At 42.3% G+C, this 24,524-nt stretch overlaps 1 protein-coding gene across 1 annotated transcript in view; it reads left to right on the top strand.

Moving 5' to 3' along the window:
* MEGF9 (multiple EGF like domains 9) overlaps positions 1-21,876 on the top strand; it is a 78,268-nt gene extending 56,392 nt beyond the window's left edge. Inside the window, exons 4-7 of the mRNA XM_049115951.1 lie at positions 6,507-6,646; positions 14,322-14,465; positions 15,460-15,729; positions 17,522-21,876. Coding sequence (XP_048971908.1) covers positions 6,507-6,646; positions 14,322-14,465; positions 15,460-15,729; positions 17,522-17,973 — 1,006 coding nt within the window. The 3' untranslated portion in view covers positions 17,974-21,876. The remainder of the gene's footprint in view (positions 1-6,506; positions 6,647-14,321; positions 14,466-15,459; positions 15,730-17,521) is intronic.
* The last annotated feature ends 2,648 nt before the right edge of the window (positions 21,877-24,524 follow it).

Raw genomic sequence — 24,524 nt, 5'->3', positions numbered from 1 at the left:
AATAATGGAGTAATTGTGTGGGTTTGAGTATTCCTAGAGCTGTATTTATTCCATTACAAAAAGTGAAGGAAATAAGAAATAATTTTCCTAATTGAATTGAGTTAAACCTTCTCAAGTTATGGCTCTGGAAACATGACACTTTTTTTTTGCCATTAAGTTTTATTTCTGACTTTTCAAATTAGCTTTTAAATTTGATTTTGGTAAGATCGGCTATCAGAGAATATTTTTGCACTTAGGCAATACCCTTTCTGAGTGTTAAGAATTTCTGTCTGAATATGGATTTTCTCTAAGAATATTTTAGACTATTTGTCCGCAAAAATACAAGGAATGCTTAGTATAATAGCCCAATGTTTTCAACAATAAAGCTATCTTTTTTTTTTCCTCCAGCAAAGGAGCTTTGCTCATTGCATAATGGTCTTTTTCCATGGTAGAAAGACAGAGGAATGCTTAATGCAGATGATCTTTTGCCAAAATGTCTAATTATTGAGTTTCTTTCATAACCAAAAGGAGAAACTATTTTTATTACCTTTCACAGCCATGACACAAACATGAAGTATTGCAAATAACTTTTCATTTTCTTTGTTTTCCCATGTAAAACTTTTTTTCTAGTTAGAAAACCTTTTTCCAGCTTCCTCTTAATATTATTTTTACTCTATTGAGAGAACTTATAATCAGAAATTTTCTGTTAATTTCATAGTGTTTTAACTAGTAGTTCTGTTTCTGCACTAAATTGTTTTTATTTTTTATTTTTTTAAGAAGATTTTCATTTATTTGAGAGAGAGAGAGGGAAATAGCAGCAGAGGGAGAGGGAGAGAAGTAGGCTCCCCACTGAGCAGGGGGGTCTTGGGGGCTGGATCCCAGGACCCTGCGATCATGACCTGAGCAGAAGGCAGAGGCTTAACCGACTGAGCCACCCACGCGCCCCTACACTAAATTGTTTTTTGCTATTAAAAGATAGAAGAAGAAAACTGATACCTCTAATTATCCATTTTTTCTGTTTCTTGTTCTTTCCATGTCAGAGTGCCAATATGTGAACTGTGTGAGGAAGAAGGAGGAAAAAGCAAGGCTTCTGAATAACCATAAATAAATGAGTTTCCTCTAATTAGAACTGTATCTTTTTAGTTACTCTATGACTTCTTAAGTTCATGTTGATAACAGTATCTAAGGATATGCCATGCACATGTCACTTACAACTCTTAGGAAGAAAACAATGTTTTTGATAACATAAAACATACTAAGACATTTGACAATTTAGAAAAAATTACGTCATTAGGGACGCCCGGGTGGCTCAGCGGTTGAGCATCTGCCTTCGGGCTGATGGCGTGACCCCAGGGTCTTGGGATCGAGTCCCACATCGGGCTCCCTGCAGGGAGCCTGCTTATCCCTCTGCCTGTGTCTCTCTCTGTGTCTCTAGTGAATGAATAAATAAAATCTTTAAAAAATTTAATCAATTAGCTAGTTTGTACAAAAACACATCAGATCTCATTGGTTCAGGTCCCACCTTATATAGGCTTTTGAAATCCTTTTCCCTCTTGATTTTATTATTTTAAAAAAAATTTTAAAAAGATTTTATTCATTCATTTGAGAGAGAGAGAGAGAGAGCGCGCGCCCTCAGGAGCATGAGTGGGGGGAAGGGCAAAGGGAGGGGGTACCAGCAGAGTCCCCACTGAGCAGGGCACCCAACACAGGGATCATGACCCCAGCCAAAATCAGATGCCTTAACCGACTGAGCCACCCAGGCACCCCTCCCTTCTCAATTTTAGAATTTTCTTTCCCCAAATCATTTCTACCAGGTTTTCATAATGTACTCTCTTTTCCTAGCCACCTTTTTGCTCCAAACTAACAATTACCCCATAAATTATTGCAATTTTTCTAGGTTTGTTAACAGAATTTTGAAAGTAAGTAACAGCCTCGTCTGCCTTTGTCTGTTAGAGAGCCCAGACCATTTTCCTATAATTTTCAGAAAAAATTCAGGATCTAGGATTACTGTCATCATCTTCATAATTATTTTATTCTTGAGTATTGAATACATGCCGGATGCTATGCTGAGTACCCTGGGTATGTCATCTTTAATTCTCACAATAACCCTACAAAGTTTGGTATAATCGTCTTCATTTTACAAATGAGAATACTGAGTCTAAGACAGAATAAGCCCGTGGTCCCAGCTCGTTACTAGCAGAGCTGGAACATGAACCAAGCTCTCCGTCTCCATAGGCTATGAATTTTCCATAGACCCTGATACCTTCCTCCCTGTGTTCCAGCCTTCCCACCCTAGTCAATACTGTTATAAAATAATGGAAATTCTGGAGATGCTCCATCTACTCATCTTAAACAGAACAGAACCTTTAAGAAGACATTTTGGTTAGTACTTGCACGACACAAATATACCAAATCTTGAAATGTGATATGCTACTGAATTCCCTTTTGAAAAATTAATGAATTCATGTCAGAAAATATATTATTCATGTTTTAAGAGAGAGTTTTTTTAAAAGTTTTATTTAGTTAAGTAATCTCTACATCCAACATCGGGCTTGAACTCATGACCCCAGGATCAAGAGTCGCATGCTCTTCTGACCGAGCCAGCCAAGTGCCCTTTAAGGATTATTTTTAAGTGTTCAAACCGTGTAATAGTGGCTTACACACTTATGAGTGTGATAAATTCTATAACTAAGCACTTGACACCCTAAGAAAATCTGAGAATCCTATTTGGGAAAATTAAAAAATGTATAGTATATACTTAGTATGGCTTAGTTGCACAATGCTTGTGCTTCCTTTATAAATAACTCTGTATTCTTCTTTCTGATATGATTCTCCACACTATATTAGTACTTTACTAGTAGCTAACTCATGTCTATAAAAAGTGACACCAGATGAGCAATTTCTATCTTAAATTCCTTGTTAGTTTAACTCAGTAGTATAGATTTCTGACTTCTGTTCAAAATCTAGTTCTATGCCATTATTTTCCAGATACAAAGCTATGGGTTCTTTCATTTCAAATCTATGGATAAGCATGAGTGGTCTGTTAACAGGACTTTCCCCACCACCCCACCACCCCCACCCCTTCTTTGATTTCATTGCATTTATATCGTTGACCTTTGCTTCAAAAAGCATTCAATAGTCTTTAACAGAGGGGAGACTATGAAAGGGGGTGTTGTAGAGACTTTATTTTGTAAAAGAAGTCACACAGGGAGAGCTTTATATTTGCTGAGTGATTTAATTCTTATACATGCAGAAATTGGCGCTGGGCCATGAGTAACATGGAAAGCACTACCAGCGCAGTCTCACAACAGACTTTCCCACTCTCTTCTATATTTAAAAAAGAGAGAGAGAGAGAGAAAGCACCTCCTTTCTTGTTTTGAAATCTACCCAGGAAAGGTGAAGCACGGTATCTAGACTAGTCAATCACTTTATCAGGATTCATAAAGCCACTCATGGGGTTTTCTTTGTTGTGTTTTTGTTGTTTTTTTTTTAACATCAACAACTAAGGAACATATTCTCCAGGGAGAAAGATGCCTGCTTAAATCAGTCTTTTGAATATTCAGAGCAGAATTATGAAGGGAAAGTCCACTTACAGGGATAGCAAGTACTTTGAGAACACTTACTATGATTATGGGATATTATGAAGTGATTAGGTATTCCAAGATAATATCATTTTCTTATAGGTTGGTGAGTTCAGCAAACACTGTCATTTAAAGTGACTATTTATTCTTCTGTTTACCGAATAATTTGTCTATAGAGAAATGAGGAGCAAGCATATTTTGATTAATATTTTAAAAGCCTTGGAAGTCAGCTAATAAAATGTTATCAGTTCTTTGGAAGGCAGTTATATCCTTTATAAATAGTGAGACTTGGATTGACTCGTTCCTTCTTGTTGAGTAATAACATATTCTTGAACTTCATATTTGATGAATACAGATTTACTTTGCTAGATCTTTGAGTACCTTGGGATGGTCTTGTGTAAACACATGTGTGTTGGGTTTCTTTTCTTTTTCTTTTTCTTTTTCTTTTCCTTTCTTTTCTTTTTTTGGGGGGGAAATTACTTAAGAGACACACTTGGTAATGTGTATTTCTGTTGCATTTTAAAATCAAGGCTCATCTTCTTCACTATGATCAGTACAAATTGTAACTAAGCTTTAAAAAGCATCACAATGTTTGGGCTTGCATCTCTAGGAACCTCGGACTTGCTAGGCTGCAGTTTCTCTTCAAGCAATGAGAACTCTTAGCTTTTGTTAAGGAAGACCTGAAATTTACTGGCAGTAAGAAAAGAGAGCACTTTTCTTAGGTGGAGTTTATTTTGGGCAAGGCAGAAACAGCTTACTGGGGTGAAAAACCTAACTAAATGGTGAATTGTGGTGATTGGAATCTACAGAATGAAGCTCGATACCCAAGTAGGTATCAAGTTGTTTGGTGTGCAAATTTCTTGTGCAAATTTAGATTCAGACTTAGGGAGTGGTAGGTACCATGATACAGCAGGAAAAGTCTTGCTTTGTATAAATCAGCCTGACTTACTAGGTGTGGACAATAACTAGCCTCTCTGATTTCCCTCAATAGTAAAACAAGGATCAGGACTTTACCTAGTAGGGTTTATTCTGAGGATTAGAGAACATATCTATATTCTAGGCCTATATGACATAGGCCCTCAATCAGTGATGGCTCATTATTTTTATCATTGTCGTCTGCAGCAGCACTCCTGCTTTCAGATGCCTCTGTTTTACATTTTTTCTAAAACTACTTGTTAATCAAGCAACTGCATAACCTAATACACTAGACAACTTTAAGATAGGAATAGAGAGTTCTATGAATACATAGAACTTGTATCTCAGGATACAAGACTTTGAAATATGTAAAGTATATATTATTTACATAAGCCTGGCTTCCTTTCCCTTCTGGACTGGTTTTATTTGAGTAAAGCCCTAAAAATATTCCATGTAGAACTGTTTTTCTACTTTTCTACTCCTTTTTGGCATAGCCTGGGATAGCACAGAGAACTGTAAGTGGGAGAAAAAGTAAACTTTGACTCTAGCTGCTCAAAAGAGTTTTTAGGGATGGAGGATGAAAGCCTCATTATTTACCCCAGGGGATGCTCATAAAAAATAAAGGCAAATCTTAAATTAAAAAAAAAAAAACCCTTAGGTTTGTATACTACCAAGTAGAATGCACATGGTTGAAAGTTGCTTTATTTCTGTTCTGCAGAGTTCAGTTGAAAAGTCCAGTAACTCTCAAATTTGGAACTTGTGTTTTTAATATAGAAATGGGAATAAGGGAATTAGTAGGGGATTACTTTAACTGCTATGTGTAAGAACTCTGTAAGTATTAATAATTTGAGCTTGGGTTCTTGAACTGAAATTAACAATCCCATGAGGGCTCATTATCAGGAGCTAAATCTCTAAAAATATTATATTGAAAAGCAGTTTTACCTTAAATCGTCTCCCATCCAATATGCTGGTGCCGAGAAATGCTCAGATAAAGTCTAAAAATTTCAGGTTCAGAATGAACATATAAAGAAGAGTCACATTGTTAAATTTTTCTCTGTTTCTTTCTTTTTAAAGATTTTATTTTTAAGTAATCTCTATACTCAACATGGACTCGAACCTACAACCCTGAGATCACACACTCTACTGACGGAGCCAGCCAGGCACCCTTATTTTTCTTACATTAGATTTTAGATTTCATTTTGGGTTGACAATCTAGAATTTTATATTGATTTAATCCAGAAAGCAATAGAGGTCCCCCTTACAATCATATTTACTTAACTGTGAATTCCAGTTTAATTGCCAGAAATAGGATTTTAATATAGCCAAACCTAAAGTAGAAAAGTATGTCATTTTCAGCATGTAAATGGATATTAATTGACACATTCATTAAGATCTTGGTTTTTGGGGACCTGGATGGCTCTGCTTTCAGCTGGGGTTGTATTCCTGGGGTCCTGGGCTAGAGCCCCCACCTCAGGCTCAACAGGGGCCTCTCCCTCTGCCCCCTCCCTGCTTCTGCACTCGTGCTCACTTGCTTGCGCTCTCTCTCGCTCTCAAATAAATAAAATCTTGAAAAAAAAATCTCGGCCTTCATATTCTTCAGCCAGAAGCTAGGTTGGGTGAAGACTAGGAGTTTCTTCTTTTCTCCATGCTGGGTAGAGTGGGTGCTGATGGAACTGTGGAACAATCCAGGAATGAGCTGTAGCAGTGCTGTTAGTTCTATGCCCCACTGCTCAGTAAACAAAGATTTCTAAGCACTGGGGACTTATGTTCTCCATGGCTCCTTTATTAATCATTTTAAACCACCTAAATGCAACGGATTAAATTGTCACAAATGATTCATGTTAGTATGTCAATTGAATGTATATAGTCATGAAGTTATTCAACTCCTAATTTAAAAAAACTCAAAATGATTTTAGTGATTAGAATCTAGTTGAAACTATTTCCACATTAAGATCATCTATGATGGGATGTGAAGCAACAAAACTTTCAGACTCATTTACTTTTGTTTGTTGTCTTTGCTTTTATTTGCAGTTCTGGGAAATGCCAGTGCAAAGCGGGTGTCACCGGCTCTCCATGTGATCGATGCCAAGATGGATATTATGGCTTTAGTGAGAGCAGCTGCTTGCCCTGCCAGTGTAATAATCGGTCTGCCAGTTGTGATGTCCTCACAGGTACACACTTTCCTTAACTTTGTTATGTAATTAGGCCATAGTTCTTTTCATACATTTCAAAAATTATGTTTTTTGGTTGGAGAGCTATGGAAGCAAAGAAGCCTATATGAACTAAAATACCCTCCAGAAAGGCTAGAACTCTTCCTAAGTAAGTGAATGATCACTAGACATTTTATTTCCACGGGACATTTGCTGATTCTAGTCATAGGCTAAGGAACAGATTTGGCCCAAACAAAGGAACTTGTCTGGAGGAAAGAGATACAAGAAGAGTTTTTGGCAGTTGTTTGGGACTTGTATGATGGATGGAAACTAGGGGAGCCCTAAACACAAGGCCAGTTTTCTCACAGGACATTAGCTGATTATGTAAGAAATGAGAGCGGCCCCAAAGGAATAAAGAAGTCTCTCAGTCTTCTGGTGCTTAGGAGACAAAACCTCAGAAAGAGGAGCTCTGCTACCCTATGCCACCATCTCTCTCGAGATACTGCCACGTTCTGAAGGGTGTGGAGTGGGATCTGGGCTGAAACCACCTAAGGGCAGTACTGAATCTGTTGTAGTCTCTCAGGGCTGAGGAGTCTCAGGGATGCTAGGCTCTCAGTCAGAAGCGTTAGAGGGCCATGACCAAGAAATAGTGATGAACCGTAGATGGACTGGCTCATGCTAAAATTGCAGTCCATCTTCAACCCATCTCAATTTTGAATTGGATTGGGGTGATTCTCTCATTATATCTGCCAACAGAGAAAGGAGAAATCATCTCTGGTTCTTTTATACACTGTGTCTGGCATACGATCAGAAACACTAGACAATGCTGAAGAGCGGAAATGTGACCAATAATAAAGAGAAAAAAGAAACAATGAAAGCAGACCCACAGATCATCCAGATGTTAGTTAGCAAACAATGCCTTTAAAATGACTAAAATTGATGCTTTAAGAAGATAGAGGAAAACCCAGAAAATAGGTAAAAAAGAGGCAAATTTCAAGAGAATTGGAATTTAGAAAAAATCTAAAGGTCAGCCTAGAACTGAAAAATACAACATCTGAAATGAATAACTCATTGCATAGATTTAACAAAAGATTATTCACAACGAAGACAAGGTGAGTAGACTTGAATACAGTTCAGTTAAAAATCTCCAACTGAAGCACAGAGAAAAAAATGCAATGGAAAGAAGAGAGCAGGAAAGACATGTGGGACACAGAGCCAAGAAGATGAACATAAATGATATCGGAGACTCAGAAAGAAAGGAGGGGAAAGAGATTGAGGCAGAAGCAAAATTTGAGGGCAGCCCAGGGTGCTCAGCAGTTTAGCGCTATCTTCAGCCCAGGGCCTGATCCTGGAGTCCCAGGATCAAGTCCCACGTCGGGCTCCCTCCATGGAGCCTGCTTCTCCCTCTGCCTGTGTCTCTGCCACTCCCCACGTCTGTTTGTCTCTCATGAATAAATAAATAAAATCTTAAAAAAAAAAAAAAAGAAGCAACATTTGAAGAGAAAATGGCCACGGATTTTCTAAACTGGTGAAAGACATCAGCCCACCGATTCTGAAAACTCAGCATACCCCAGGCGGTTTACAACAAAGAAAACCATATTGAAGCAAACTATTAAAAACTAAAGACAATGACCTCGGCCGATGGTCGGTTTTCTTAAATGTACGGATTAGAAATCCTTCCTTGGGAATCTTTTTTTTCTCCCCAACAGAAACATCAGGACAAACTAGTCTGACAAGTGCAAATGTTTTTATGAAAGCAGAGTAGCAGAATATTTGAAATTCAAAGTACCTTGAAAAGAATTGGAAATTCTTTGTTTTACTCCTCTAGTCCATGGTGAAACAGATTGATTTAGGAAAGATTGTGGGTTTTTTTCTGTTATGGCATCTGGTCCCTGGCTACTTACTGGTTCTCTCTCATGCTCTTCTTTTTCTCTACTGCCTGTGATGAAGTCATACTGGCTTCTGTTCCTGAGACAAGCTGTGTTCCCTTGTCCTAAGGTCCACACACATGACCTTTCATATACCTCTACCCCACGCTAGTCCCTTTGCCTTATTCAATCATTATTTTTCCTTCAGGCCTTCAATTAAAGTTTATTACATTAGAAAGCAGTTCCTGATCCTCCAAACTGAATGTCGGTCCCCAATTATACACTGTCATATGCAGTTGTATTTGTGTCACAGCACGTAGCATAGTTTATATATTTATTTGTGATTATGAGTCATGTGTGGCTTGCTCATGAGGGTAGGGGCGATATCATTGTTCATCATCGTACACAGCCCCTAGCATGGAGCTTGGCACCCAGTCAGTACTCACGAAATGTTTGTTAGGTAAATGAACAAGTGAATGGAAAAACACGCGGAGGAGAGAGAAATTTCAATCCTGGTGAAGGACAGGAAGGCTTCATCATACTGAGTTGAGTTTCATTTCTCCCCAAATCTTTTATTTTATTTTTTATTTTTTATTTTTTATTTTTTTTTCTCCCCAGATCTTGTACAGTGAGAAAGCGGTCTGCACTGCGGGCTCTCACTGCTAGTTTTCCTTGTAGCAATGAGGTGGTTTGTCTTTAATGTCAAGTAAATCCCAACCTGTCCTCGCTTGAGATAGTTTAAGGCAAAAGACCTTTCCGTGGTTAAAATTTCTAAAGCAGCTAGTAATAAGAGAAATAAATGGTTTCTCTGGAAATATAAGAAAAGTGGAATTCAACGCGAAGGGATGCAAATGCTTAATTTAAACTGGAAGCTTAATGTATACTCAGCCTCTCCTTTTGTCTCCAAGGAGATTTTTCCTACAGCGCTGTGATACGGCTGCCCTCTGGTGGCCACTCACTATATTTTCACAGTTCCTGTGTTTCCCTTTTCTGGTCTTTTTCTGTACCTGGTGTTTTAGGGGGAGCAGATTTTAAAGTAATCTTTTTGTGATAAAATGTATTGGGGGAAAATCTTTGGAAAACAGTTTCACAGTGTGTATCAGAGTCTTAAAAATACCTCCTGGATCCAGCAATTCTGTTTCCAGAAATCTATTCTGAGGAAATAATTCTAAATTCATAAAAAGCTTTGTGTTCCAAGAGGCTTATTAAAGTGGTAGTTATAATTCTAAAAATTAGACAACTCTATTTCTATCAACAGAGAATGAAGCAAATTATGTTACCTAGGCAGCACATGATCAAGAGCATGGCAAGTGCAATCTTGACTTTACCTTGGCCAAATTACGTAGCCTATTTCTTCATCTAGAAATGCAGATAATGACAGTAACTGTCTAATGGGTTGTTGTGGTGATTCAGCCCAATATATTTATAAAGCCTTAATTACAGTGCCTGGCTCATTATAAATAATCAATAAATGGCAACTACAGCTAAAGTTGTCATTAAAATGTTTTAAAAAGCGGTACGTAACAACATGAGAGAGTGAAACAAGCAGGGCGTGAAATGACTTGGCTATATATTTAGACTATTTGAAAACCAAAACTTAAATATATATATATGGAAAGATTTCAAGGAAAAATATATTCAAAATCATAATGACCTATTTCTTGTGACTTGTTTCTTCTTTCTACTCTCCTTATTACCTAGATTTTCTTTATTGAGTATATATTTATGTTAAAGTGGAGGTTGGGGGCTGTTGTTTTTTTAAACTGAAACTTTATATTCACATGGTGCACTTTTTTTTTTTTTTGAGGAGATTTATTTATTTTTGCTCCTCTTGGGCGCCTGGGTGGCTCAGTTAGTTAAGTGTCCCACTCTCGGTTTTTGCTCAGGTCATGATCTTAGGATCCTGGGATGGACTCCCGGGCAGTACTCCACGCTCAGCAGGGAACCTTGAGGATTCTTGCCCCTCCCCCTCCCCCCACCGTGCGTGTGTGCGCTCGCTCGCTCTCAAACGAATAAATAAATCTCACGTTTGTCTTCTCCATTCGTACTGTCCCGAAGTGATGGCATTCAGTCCCCTGGACTTGATTTAAAATGCCACCTCGGTCTGTGCTGCCAGATTGCCACTCCTGCCTTGATCCTCACGTCCAAAGGTCCAGCGGCGCGTGGGACGCCTTCGCCTGCAGGCCTCGGCTGGCCCCGGGCCGCTCGCCAGCCTGCGCACCTGTCCCCGGAGCCTGACCACGCCCGCCGCCGGCTCCCTGGGCCCAGCACCCAGCACCCAGCGCGCGCCCTGCCGTCCCCGGAGCCACCGCGACCTCTGGGCCCCTGCCCTCTCGGGCTCCTCCTCGCCTCTCACCCGCGGCCGCCCACCGTCCAGTCGCCGCGGGGGCCGGACTGATCTTCTCAAAATGTAAAACCAGGTCGCGACTGTCTTGTCCTGAAACCCTTGACCGGCTTCCCGCGCCCCTTGGAAGGAGTCTCCCGCTGCTCCCTCCGGTCTCCCGTCTCCGTGAACTTGAAGTTTTTGGCCCCTGCCCTTCTCCGCCCTTCTCCGCCCTTCTCCGCCCTTACTCTCCCTTGTCACGTTTCGGCAGGTTCAAGTTTGCTCTGCAGAGAGGATCAGGCGTTTCTTCCCACAACAGAGCACATGCTCTATTTCTGAAACGTTTATATGTAAGCCATGAAATGGAAAAACAAATAAGGACAAGGCCTTTTACAGGTGGCTATTTATGTTTTCAAAGCGTTGTCAGTGAATTTGGTTGGAAAGGATGGAAAGGAGCCCCACAGTCCTTTCTTTGCCTGGTTGCGTTCTTGGTTACCCTTCCACATCGGTCTGCTGCCTCGCCAGCGAGCATGACATCATCTTCAGGAAACACTCATTCCTTTTTTTTTTTTTTTTTTTTTTAAGATTTTATTTATTTACTCATGAGAGACACACAGAGAGAGAGGCAGAGACACAGGCAGAGGGAGAAGCAGGCTCCATGCAGGGATCCCAAGGCAGGACTCGATCCCAGGACCCCAGGGTCATGACCTGAGCCAAAACCACACACTCAACTGCTGAGCCACCCAGGTGTCCCCCTTTTTCTTTCTTTCTTTCTTTTTTTTTTAATCCACTCCTTTGGTCATCTTTCAGCAAAGAGAATGTAAATTTTAAGGCGGAATTGTTGTATTTTGGGCGGTTCCAGACACAATATATAAAGTTAAACAGGCGCTAATTTTTACATATATTTATCATAAAAGAAAGACCCTCAACTTTTAGATTTTTTTTTTAAGATTTTATTTATTCATAGAGACACAGGGAGTCAGGGGGCAGAGACACAGGCAGAGGGAGAAGCAGGCCCCATGCAGGGAGCCCGACGTGGGACTCGATCCAGGGTCTCCAGGATCACGCCCTGGGCTGAAGGCGGCGCTAAACCTCTGCACCACCAGGGCTGCCCCTCAACTTTTACATTTTAAGGGAACTTAGATTTCATCTAATGCAGCCTTCTTAATTTACAGATGAGGAAATTGGAACATAAAGAGAAAACATTTGTCTTACGGAATACTTTTTCACCCTTTGAAATACTGACATTAAATCATTAGGCCAAGAACGATCCTACTTTACAGATAGAGAAGTGAGACTCAGGCCATCTCCCAAAGGTCACATCACTGGTAAGAGGTTCAGCTGGGCGTGGAGCTCCGCTCCGACATTAATACTGTGCCAGTTTGCTTACGCCCTCTTGCCTCCCGGAGGGGAGCTATCAGCTGTGAGGACGGCAGGTGCACGCCGTCGCTTCCTCCTGCGTGTGCGTTTGCAAGGTTATGATCGTTACTGCTGTTATAAAAATATTTTCACCGAGTTTCTCATGAAATGTTTTTTTTTAAACTTATTTTTATTTATTTATGATAGAGAGAGAGGGAGAGAGGGGCAGAGACACAGGCAGAGGAGAGGGAGAAGCAGGCTCCATGCTGGGAGCCCGACGCGGGACTCGATCCCGGGACTCCAGGATCGCACCCTGGGCCAAAGGCAGGCGCGAAACCGCTGAGCCACCCAGGGATCCCCCCTCATGAAATGTTTTAAACTTGCTTGAGTTCAGGAAATATTTTTATAATACACATGTGATAGAGTTTATAATGTATTAGTTTTACAATCAGGAAAAAAAATCAAGACAATAAAAATAAAAAGGATACGTACCTACTGGAGACACGTGAAAATGAGAGGGGAGAAACACCAAAAGGTCTGTTGGCCTCACATCTATTGTTATCACTCTGCTGTATTTATGTCTGTCTGTAATTTATTAATTTTCTTTCTCTGTGGCTGTTTTCCAGATGCATGCTATTTTTGAAGCAGTGTAATGAGTCTTATTATTAGACTTGTTTTCATCTTTCCTTTTGAGATAACATATTTACTACATAGGGTTACATTTTTTTCTCATTGACTTCTCATTGTAGGTATGGCATAAAATGGATAGAAATAAATTACTCTGGAAAGAATGTTTATTAAGAATTTTATAATTTCTCTTAAAAATTCACATTTTAATATAAACAGTTTAAGAGAATGGAGTTATAGCGTGATAAGCACCAAGGCTTGAGATCTTATCTAAAATAGTGAAAAGCCCCCAAACATGGGGTACCTGGGTGGCTCAGCAGTTGAGCATCTGCCTTCAGCTCAAATCATGACCCCAGGGTCCTGGGATCGCGTCCCACGTCGGGCTCCCTGCGTGGAGCCTGCTTCTCCCTCTGCCTGTGTCTCTGCCCCTCTCTCTGTGTGTCTCTTATGAATAAATAAATAAAACCTTAAAAAAAAAACCCAGACAATAAGCATGTAGGCCCAATAGCATTGTAGAAGCAAAGTATTTTTTTTTAATTTTTATTTATTTATGATAGTCACAGAGAGAGAAAGAGAGAGAGGCAGAGACACAGGCAGAGGGAGAAGCAGGCTCCGTGCAGGGAGCCCGATGCTGGACTCGATCCTGGGACCCCAGAATCACGCCCTGGGCCAAAGGCAGGTGCTAAACCGCAGAGCCACCCGGGCTGCCTTATCTTGGGTTTTTTAAATATGAAAATGTACACAGAATAAGATAACACATACTAATGGAGCTACACCTAGATTTAATAAATACTAACATTTTGGCATTTTGCTTAATACTTAAACATATTACATATAGTTAAATATTTGAAATAGAAAATTTCAAATACAGTTGGAATCCTCTCTTTTTTCCATAGTCTTGTTTTTTTCTCCTTCCCTCCACAGAGATAAGCAGAGCATAAAATTCTCTGATGCCCCCAGTCCACGTTGATTTTTACTGTATATCCTATGTATGTATCCATTTGCTTAGTATTGTTTAGTATGTTTTTAAAATTTTACAAGATAATTAAGTTTTCTCCATCTGTTTTGTATCATTCTGCAGTTTGCTTTTTTCACCCAATGTTGTTGTCAAGATTTATGGATATTCATATATGTAGGTGTAGTTCACTTCTTTACCTATAGTATCCCAACTGTGAAGGTAGTATATAATTTATACTTTTTCAAATAGGTCTTAGATTGTTTTTATTTTTAATTTGAAAATAGTCGCCCTGCTTTCCATATGTAGTCAGGCATCAACCCAGGCTTATTGCTACTTTATTCACGTACCCAGCCTTTCCCTAGAGTTTACAATCTAGCAGGGGACACAGGACTCACAGGCGTGGCCAACGTAGACATAAGATGGGCTGGAAAGTGAACTCCTGCCAGCTCACTTCTCCTGGTGAACTCATAAGGTCTTTTGGTTAATATGGTATGATTTACTTGAAGTTATTGTGCTTTTAGAGCGCATCTTTAACTCCTTAAAATAATTTGCTTCTTTTAGGTGCTTGTTTAAACTGCCAGGAGAATAGCAAAGGGGATCACTGTGAAGACTGCAAAGAAGGATTTTATCAGAGTCCTGACGCCACGAAAGAATGCCTTCGCTGTCCTTGTTCAGCAGTGACGTCTACAGGCAGCTGTGTCATAGGTGAGGCCTTTCTCTAAATCTTCCATCGGAGGGGGAAACCAGGGCATCAGTTATTATTGTTATCAAGTGTGTTGATAAATGAAGTTCTGGGCAAAGAGGAGTGAGAGTACGGTGAGAGCAGGTGAAAGGGAGTTAGAAAAACAGCAAAGGTTTTTCTTTCTCGGGATTTGCAACCAAATCCAAATACATGTATATGAAGTGACTGGAGGGAGAGATGAAGAAGTTTTTGTTAAAATCATATTTTATTCCATCTTTCAGGACTAAAGAAGTAATAAAAATGTTGTAAGAGTATCTCATCATTACAATTATTCGTATTCCTCATGTAAGCCTATTTATTTCTTTTGTTCTCTACCTACAGAGAGTCTGTGGAGGGCCCCATCATTGTTACAATGAACTGGACAATTATGAATTAAGAAATAAGGTGTAGATCATTAATTGCTTTGAGAGGAGATAGTGGGGGGGGGGGTTTAAAAACCATTTTGAGGACCAGTAGTTGTTTTGTTTTGGATCTTTTTTTTTTTTTTTTAAAGATTTTTTTTTTTTTAATTTTTATTTATTTATGATAGTCACACAGAGAGAAAGAGAGAGAGGCAGAGACACAGGCAGAGGGAGAAGCAGGCTCCATGCACCGGGAGCCCGATGTGGGATTCGATCCCGGGTCTCCAGGATCGCGCCCTGGGCCAAAGGCAGGCACCAAACCGCTGCGCCACCCAGGGATCCCGGATCTTTTTTTTTTTTAAGATTTTATTTATTTATTCATGAGAGACAGAGAGAGAGAGAGAGAGAGAGAGAGAGAGAGAGGCCGAGACACAGGCAGAGGGAGAAGCAGGCTCCATGCGGGGAGCCCGACGTGGGACTCGATCCCGGGACTCCAGGATCAGGCCCTGGGCTGCAGGTGGTGCTAAACCGCTGGGCCACCGGGGCTGCCCTGTTTTGCATCTTTAACTGTAGCTTGAGACTGTACTGAATTCCTTTGGTATTCTCTCACTTTTAGAATCAGGTGAATTGGAGCCTAGATGTGTCCAGTGTAAAGAAGGCTACACAGGCCGGAACTGCAACAAGTGTGAAAACGGCTATTACAATTCTGACAGCATCTGTACCAAGTGCCAATGTCATGGCCACGTGGACCCAATTACAACTCCAAAGATCTGCAAGCCTGAGAGTGGTGAATGCATCAACTGCCTCCATAACACCACTGGGTTTTGGTGTGAGAACTGCCTAGAAGGCTATGTCGGAGACCTCGAGGGAAACTGCATCAAGAAAGGTAAAGCTTCACCTAAGGTGGTACATTTAATATCTAAGCCTAGCAGTGAAAATTTCAGAACAGCTACCATTAGGTTTATAAAACCTTCCAATCCCACCAGAGGAGTTTTCTGGAAATAGATTTTGATAGCTATTTGCCTAAAGGGATCTCCTCCTATTCCTGCTGCTCTCCTGCTGCTCCAAAGTCAGCTCCAGAAATCTGAGGCCCACGACAAAGTCATTGCAGGGTTCCCACATTTTCTCTTCATCTATTTTCATTTTTATGTTAATAATTTAAAAGTCCTATCATTTCTTTTATCCTTTGGTTCCTATATTCTCATCACTTCCAGTGACCACCAAAGGTCTTTGGAAGTAGGGACGTGTAATCTGGTTAGAAGTTCCAGCTGAGAAACGAGACTGCACTGTAGCATCTGTCCTACCTAACTTTGGGGCCGAGTTTCCTCCATGTGCAGTGGAGGAAAGAGTGATAATAGTCCTTTTGATTTTTAAAAGAAAAGGTTATTAATGTAGCAAAATGTTTCTTGCCGGAAAGGTCAGTAAAGGTTTAGATAAAAATTAATGATTAGAAATTCAGCATGAGTTAGGGATATTCAGGCTTTATTGGGTCACAAAGTGATGAGACCATGCTCTTCTAGAAACCACTCTTTGACATTCTGACCGATGCTGAATCCTGGGCTGATGGACCATTGGTCTGTGGCACGTGCCGTTCCTCTGCCATTTTCTTGATATCCTTATTCTGTTGTGATCAAGGCTAACAGACAGACTGACCCTGTCACTAGGCTGGGGATCCTTTCACTCGGTTCCCTTTCCTATCTGGAGGCATGCTTCACCCCTACTTGGCTGACAGGACTGTGATGAGTTTTCTTATCAGTTACTAGATAACATAGAACATGCCTCTTTGGGGGATAGATTAATGTGTCTGACTGTGGTGACGAGTTATAGTGACAACAGCAGCCACCGTGTCGAGCGCCTCTGACGCGCCAAGCCCTGGGAGCACTACGTGTGGTAACGTGCCGTGGCGCACTGTCTCACACGAGGCTCCCCGGGAACTCCGCAAAGTAGGCGTTGTCACTCCCATTTTACAGATGAGGAGCCTCAGTGTTAACAAGATTCACTCACTTGCCTGTAGCCTCGCAGGTCTACTGGATCCCAAGGGCTTCGGTACCTCTCCTGAGCTGTGTGGTCTTAGCACTTTAATTATGAAACCATCTATGATCTGTGTAAAGGAGGATAGGATCCCATAGGGCTAAAGGAGGGCCGTGTTTTCTCCTGGCTGACATCAATATTGGACTTTGAAATTGTGTTTTTCAAAAGTAACTAGAAATACGATTTTTCTTATTCTGTTTTTGCCACCTTTGAAGAGAATTTCACCTTCATGAGATGCCATCAGACACGTTGAACTTATTTTAGTTCAAATGATTGCATTTTTATCCCTGTCACTTTTAACCGAGTGATTCAGGAGTCCGTGGTGACATATTTACTGCCTTTGCAGGAATCTGTGTGAATCTATCCGAGAGCCAAGAAGGATAGGAAACTCCAACTTTGGAATTTTCCCAAAGATTTTAATATTCTACATTTTGGAGAACAGCCATGGATGTAATAATCTAGCTTCTAGGCCTTTATTCCTTTCACTATGCTTCTCTAAAAATTATTTTTAGCTTGCGTTACCTTAGAGCAGAGTATCATGTCAACATCCCATATCAACTTCCACTCCCACGTGTGTATTTCTTTTATTGTTTCTTAAAACTAGATAATTTTGTCTTTTACATTTCATTCTCTGTTTTTATTTTCAGAAGTTATTGTTCCAACACCTGAAGGTTCTACCATTTTGGTTTCCAATGCCTCTTTGACCACATCAGTGCCCACCCCTGTTATAAATAGTACATTTACCCCCACAACCCTGCAGACTATCTTTTCAGTAAGCTCTGCTGAAAACAGCACGTCAGCTTTAGCTGATGTTTCATGGACCCAGTTTAACATCATCATTTTGACAGTCATCATCATCGTGGTGGTGCTGCTGATGGGTTTTGTGGGGGCTGTCTATATGTACCGGGAGTACCAGAACCGGAAACTCAATGCCCCCTTTTGGACCATCGAGCTGAAAGAAGACAATATCAGTTTCAGCAGCTACCATGACAGCATTCCCAATGCAGATGTGTCAGGACTCTTGGAAGATGACGGTAATGAAGTGGCTCCCAATGGGCAGCTGACCCTGACGACACCCATACACAACTACAAGGCCTGAGGAGCGAGAACCGTCGTCCTGGGTCGTTAGACCACAGTGCTCAGTAAGACTGCATCGGCTCCTGGGCCGGACAAGGCCTGGGTAGTGCTTGCTGAGAACGCCAGGGCGTGGGGTGCACCTGAGATGTTCGGGTACAAAGCTGTAATGCACTTAGCCTGTTGCTCTTAGTTTCCCCGTGAAGATCTGAAGCGGTCACTGTCAATAAGGACTTGTAGTAAAGTATATTTTTGTACCAGACTACAGGGGAGTATAGGAAGGCTGAATCCCACAGTGCAGCCCACACCTACTTTGACCTCCTAACAGACTCCTGGGGAAGTGTTCACCAAACCAGCGGAAGCTTGATGGAAGCGGAGGGAGGAGGACTGCTGGAAGGCTTCGTCTCCATTCCTGAAACGCCTCTTTTAAAAGGAGAGTCTGGGATGATGTTCCTTCTACTGTGCTAAAAGACATCGCCGAAGAAAGCTTAACGTCGGGGCTGTATCACAATAAACAATCTCGATTGTTTCTAAAATAGGGGCAGAAAAGTCTCAAGATCTTTAGTGTGATTTTTTTTTTCCTTCCCTAAGTCTTGCTCAATGATAGGCTGAAGCACAGGATAAGCTAATGGTGGAAAGAAGAAGGCAACATCTGGGAGCGGGAAGCTGACGGTCCTCCTTAGGGTCTCAGTGTAAATGGTAAATTGCCTAAAAATAAGGACTCTTCCTGCCTCTAGAGAAATAAGGTGTATATAGTTAATGTAGCATATCTGGTCAACATTGTATTTGTATCTATTTGTAAAAAAAAAATCATGTCATATTTTATCATCTAGAATTTATTTGTACAGCAGTTAATGGTGTTGTAAAAAGAAAATATGGGGATTGGTTAAAATAACATAGATGGCAATATTGCTAGAGCTGGGACTCTGGTGACCATCAATCATTTTTAGTCCCTCTTTGAACACTGTTGAAATTTATAAGAGGTCGGATGTTTCTGACCTTTCTCTCCCTTTCTCAGTCTCAAAGTAGAGCTGTGTGTTCTTGGACTGACTACAGATTCAAGCAATAGATTTTTAAGTCATTGATGGTTCAGCTGGGACACGGTCCACACTCTCCAAAATACTCCCCCGATGAGACATTAGCCGCTCTACATATTTTACATAGATCAGTGCAGATCATGTCCACACACACACACACACACACACACACACACACACGTCTTTAAATACAAAAGATAGTCTTCCAAAGGAATTAGAAATATTTTAGTTCCAAAAGAAAAGCCATCATGTGACTTGGGATCCCGTTTTCATGCCTGGGAAATATTTCTATTCCTCCTCCACCCACCTCGAAAAAATACCTTCTGCTTTTGAACATAGCTTCTCACCCATCCTCCAGGCGTGTGTCCCATCTTCCTGCGGAGCTGCGGTTCCGCTCTCTCCTGCTTGGGGAGTAGCTCTGGACTTGGGTGGGTTCGGTCAGTCCTTGCTTTCAGACACGGGTCTCCCCTAGAGGCCACCTACTCTTGCTCTCATCTGTCTTGATACTGACAGATGGTGGGTTCAGCAAGCCAGGAAAAGCAGCCAGAAGTCAAATATAGATATTTATAGGAGGGACGGCTCACTGTCAAGTGGCTAGGAAAAAAGGGGGGGGGGGGATTTATTAGATTAGCCCTAAGAAATCCAAGTTGACCGCCTTCCCCAGAGAAAAACCTGGAATTTGGTCGTCCCTCTGCAGGAGAGCCCTAAGTTTTCTGAGGTTTTAGGGATGATGTTCTGGAGGATGGACAGATGGATCCTCTGCTTCCAGCACCTGAGGTGCCCTGGTGTCTGGCCATTGCTCATGAGAGGACAGGTCACGGTACATCACATCATAATAAAATCAGTGAGTATCTCTGTGGCCCTTTGCAGTTGGCAAGCACCTTTCCATCCCTGTGTCCCCCGCTCCTCCTCGTAGTGCCCTGAGGAGGCAGCTGTTGTCACCGTTTTACAGATGAGGCTAAATGTGTTGTTCGAGCCTCTCCAGCACGTCCTCGGGGGGCTTGGAATCGGGCCTCCTCACTGTGAAGCGCATGTTCTTCCAACTGTGTGCTCATCAGAAGCTGCCCAGAGCCGCAGACCAAGACCGTGGGAGGAGAGTCCTGCGGGGAACGGGAACGCTTCTCCCTTCTGTAAGTACGAGGCAGGTCCGGGGCCCCACGGCCGTAGGGGACCCTGCGGGAAGGACGCGGAGGACTATCTGAAGCTGCTATCGAGGATAAGGAAACTACCAGTTTGTGCTTCGTTACAGTGAACTAATCCTCCCGAGCAGGGAGGGAAAGTCGGCTTCCCCAGCAGCTGCCTCCTACGCACGCTCAGCCCGAGCACTGCACAGCCCCAAGGAGGTGCGCGAACGGAACACCTGCCTCTCTCCTAGACCGGCCCTGGGGGTGGACGGCGGGGAGACGTACAGGTTGACCCAGTAGAGACAGCAGGAGTGTTTGCTGGGTTCTAGGAGCCGAAGCCAAATAGTCCAGACTCCGGCCATATGGACATTTCTTCAACAGGCCTCACGTGGTATTGCAGACGCTGAATCACAAGGAGCATTGATTCTTCCCAGTGGAAAAAAAAATAATGTCTTAAAATGTGTTTTAAACAATATTCTTTAGTGTCCCTTGCTTTTTGCTGGTGGAAATAATTTTGTTCTAAAATTTAACTCAATCATGAAGTGATCTGCCAGCAAAATCGGAGTAGGAAACTAGCAGGGAATGCATTACCCGATACTGATTCCTGTAAAGGTAGGACCCCATCAGTCCCTTAGGTAGATCCTATTGGAAGAATTTTTGAATAAGGATTAGAAACGTGTTTGTTTTCAGGCAAGGCGAGCGTGAATCCTGCTGACAAGTGACAGATACTGCTACTAAGTGATAACCGCGCGGTCCTTCCTTCGCGTAAGCCCCGATGCATTTCGGCGGATGCCCCAGGTCGTGTTGGCTCTGTCCTCCCCCGTTCCCCCCACCCCGCACCATCAGCTCCCAGATGCCTCTTATTAATGGACTCTCGGGTCACAGAGAGACGGTGATGGAAACTAAGCTCACTTACACCGAGGGCCCGCGGGTTTGCTGTGTCTCCTCTCCGGGCACCTGCATTTTAGGGGCGGGCAGAGCAGGTGTGATGGGAGGAGAGGATTTGTACAGGGGTCACACCATATGGCTACTCTTTAGCCCACATGGCCCGGAGAGCTGGTCGTCAGAGCCTCGCCCCCGCGTCGTCGCGGCCCGCGAGTGCCCTCCGGACGCTGAGCCGCCGCCGCGCGGCTCTGGTGGCCGAGCCCAGGAGGGGCGGGCTCCCAGGGCTTTCGCGAGGCCCTGCCCTCTGGGATGCCAGGCCGCTTGCACGCACATCCCCTGCTTCTCACCCCCGGCGCACGCGGGTGGGACTTGAGCCCAGGCCTCCAGGAAAGCTCTGCGACAAACGTTCAGAGGAGTAAGAAGCGGCCGCGTGACCCGTTAGGACACGGGAAGCACTTGTGGCCCCGGCCGCGGGGGACTCCTCACGGGCCGCTCTGGCCTCGGGCGGCCTGCGGTGGGCGCGGACGGGAGCCCCGTGCTGGGGGTGGCCGAGGTCGGCGCCCCGAGGGGAGGCGGGAGGGACACATGGCCCATCGGTGACGGCGGGTGCACCGGGGTCGTGGGTCCTCAGCAGGGCAGGAGCCACGTGGGCACAAGCGCTCGTGGTTACACGTCAGCCCCAGCCGTCGGGGGAGTTTCCGAAACTACGCTCGTCTGTAGGTCACTAAGATTCTAACACAAATTTTAAAAACGTGTCTCCTGCATATGCTGTACTAGGCTTCATGATGCATTTCTAAATTTGTGTATGATTTGAATATATGAAAAGAATTTATACAAGAGTGTTATTTAAAATTATTAAAAAATAAATGTATATAATTTGTACCTATTGTAGATTTGTTTTACTTTTTATTACGTGGTCAGGGTTTTAATATATGTCACAAAGCATTTATTTTCAAACCACTTCATGAAAATCTTTGAATCCTCCATTTATTGACCGTGCTTTTTGTTTTAACTGCCTTTAAATAATGTTTTAAACCATTTACGAAAAAAAAAAAAGCCATAAGATTCCCCTTCTTAGGACAAAACAAATGCTCCGGGGTAGAGGGCGGTAAAAAGCGTATATTAACATATATCCTTGTTTGTGCTTTTGCCTGCCCGCCATGAGAGTCATTGGGATTTCCATGAAAATTCTAAGGAAAAAATTTGCTCCTTTTGAATTTCTTTTTCGTACATATAAAAAATTCTTTCCTCAGTATGAATCTGAAGGATTCCGTTCTGTGTTTATTAGACAACCTGCAGCGAGAGTACATCTTTTTATTATTTTTTTTTCTTTCTTTTTATTATTTTGAAGTACCCTTGAAGATTCTGTATTTTGACAAAGCTCAGAGGTGTTTAATGGGATGCCATCTAGAGATCCAACGGGTACTTTGAAAAAAAAAAGACCTTTCTTGGTGCTGAGAGCTTTATAAACTTCAGTGGGTTTGTTCAACTTCAGTCAATTGATATTTAAACTTCAAAACCCTTTTTTTTTCCTTCTTGTCACACAAGAAAGCACGTTGTATTGCTGTATGATCCCACCTTATACTTTCATACATGTGGGTGCGTAATGTATGTGATTGGGTGTCATGCATGACAGAAATCTAATTAAAATTTCAAAAGAAAGGAAATGTGAGTATAATCTTAGCACATCAAGAAGAAATATTGCCCCAAATATTACTTTGATAGTATCGTATTCGTACGTTGGATGAAAGTTTATCCAAGATATTTATTAGATTATCAAAACCAGGTGTACTCATTTTCCATCGGAGTAGAAGATGCATATGTTCTACAAAAAATCCACATGTTGCATTTTAATTAAACCAGTGACTTCAAAGTAGCAATTATGTTTAGTTGCGTTTTAAAAGTTAGGCTTAAATTCAAAACAGAGTGATAGTGAGATGAGATAGTATTAGGCTGAAAAGAGATATTTTCAGTGAATGTTAAAAAGGTTTTCCATGTAAGTCAGCTTTTCGAGGCAATTTTTTTTTAAGATTTTATTTATTCATGACACACACACAGAGACAGAGGCCGAGACACAGGCAGAGGGAGAAGCAGGCTCCACGCAGGGAGCCCGACGGGGGACTCGATCCCGGGACTCCAGGATCACACCCTGGGCTGAAGGCGGCGCTAACCGCTGAGCATCCCGGGCCGCCCTTTTCAAGGCAATTCTATGAAGAAATCATCGTAGTGCTTGAAGTGCTGGCTTTCTAGCGTTTCCACGTACAAGATGAACGCATCACACGTGTTAATGTGTTCTTTATGTGTATTAACAAGTAGGTTTTAAGCCTTGGATGTTGAGCCTCAACTTTCTGACAGTTGCACAAAAAAACAGGCAAAAAGTTTTCCTTTGTGTTTAATAAGAGTGGCCTTGGGGTAATAGAGGAAGTGCTTGGGAGCAGATCTTATTTTGCGGTTTCCTTTGCATTGTCGGACCAGCCGCTAGAGTCTGCTCTGTCCGTTCTGTCTTCTTAATCTCGGTCTCAGATAAGAAGAGTCTCAACCCTCCCGCAGTTCGTTCCCATTCTACCCCAACGATGCTTGACCCGCGTAGGACTTCCTACAGGTGCAGGCCACACGGCGCCTCCCTCTCTTTGCTGGTACTCTTTCCCCTGCCCTGTGACGTCCCTGGGAACGGGTATTCAGCCTTTGCGACCCCTTGGTGAAGGAGAGCCGAGCAATCCTGAATCTGTATCTCTGTTTTGCCTAATGAACACCCCTTATTGCACATGTTTTATTGGAAACACTTGTTATCGTACGTCTTCCCCAGTGGACTCTCCATTCCTTGGAGCCGGGACCCTTTATTCTTTTATCTCTAGTATGTGGCAAAGTGCCGGCACATCGTGGATGCTCAAAAACTGTGGTTTAAAACAAAAGTTATGGGATGCCTGGGTGGCTCAGTGGTTGAGCATCTGCCTTTGGCCCAGGGCATGATCCTGGAGACCCGGGATCGAGTCCCACATCGGGCTCCCTGCATGGAGCCTGCTTCTCCCTCTGCCTGTGTCTCTGCCTCTCTCTGTGTGTCTCTCATGAATAAATAAATAAAATCTTTAAAAAAAATAAAACAAAAGTTATTGGACAGATCTAGGATTTGGCGCGTGAACGTAACTGGTGAAATTTAAGAAACATTCAGCCAGTAGGAGAGGGTATCTCACTTACTAGAGACGTCAGCATATGCACTTCGGAGGGTCTGAGAAGCTCCTGAACTGGCGTTCTGCTTTGTGAGTGCAAATAGTATGCGTGTGTGCGTGTGCACGTGCAGGCGGGCGCGTGTGTTCTGGAGGAAAGGTCCATACCCTAAGTCATAGTCTCTAAAGGACCTGTGATCCCAAAGGATTAACAACTGGTTGCATGGTGATTACTGTGTGCACTTCAGTAGTAAAAACCCACCGAATGGTAATCGGTACAACTTTAAGAAATTCACTTCTGGGAATACCTCATAAGGAAATGACCTAGAAAGCAGAGAATTCTGGGCAAAAAAAATTTTTTCCCCA

Source organism: Canis lupus, chromosome 11 (genome assembly GCF_003254725.2).
Source record: "Canis lupus dingo isolate Sandy chromosome 11, ASM325472v2, whole genome shotgun sequence".
Classification (NCBI taxonomy): Eukaryota; Metazoa; Chordata; class Mammalia; order Carnivora; family Canidae; genus Canis; species Canis lupus.
This window is presented reverse-complemented; position numbering and strand designations above follow the sequence as displayed.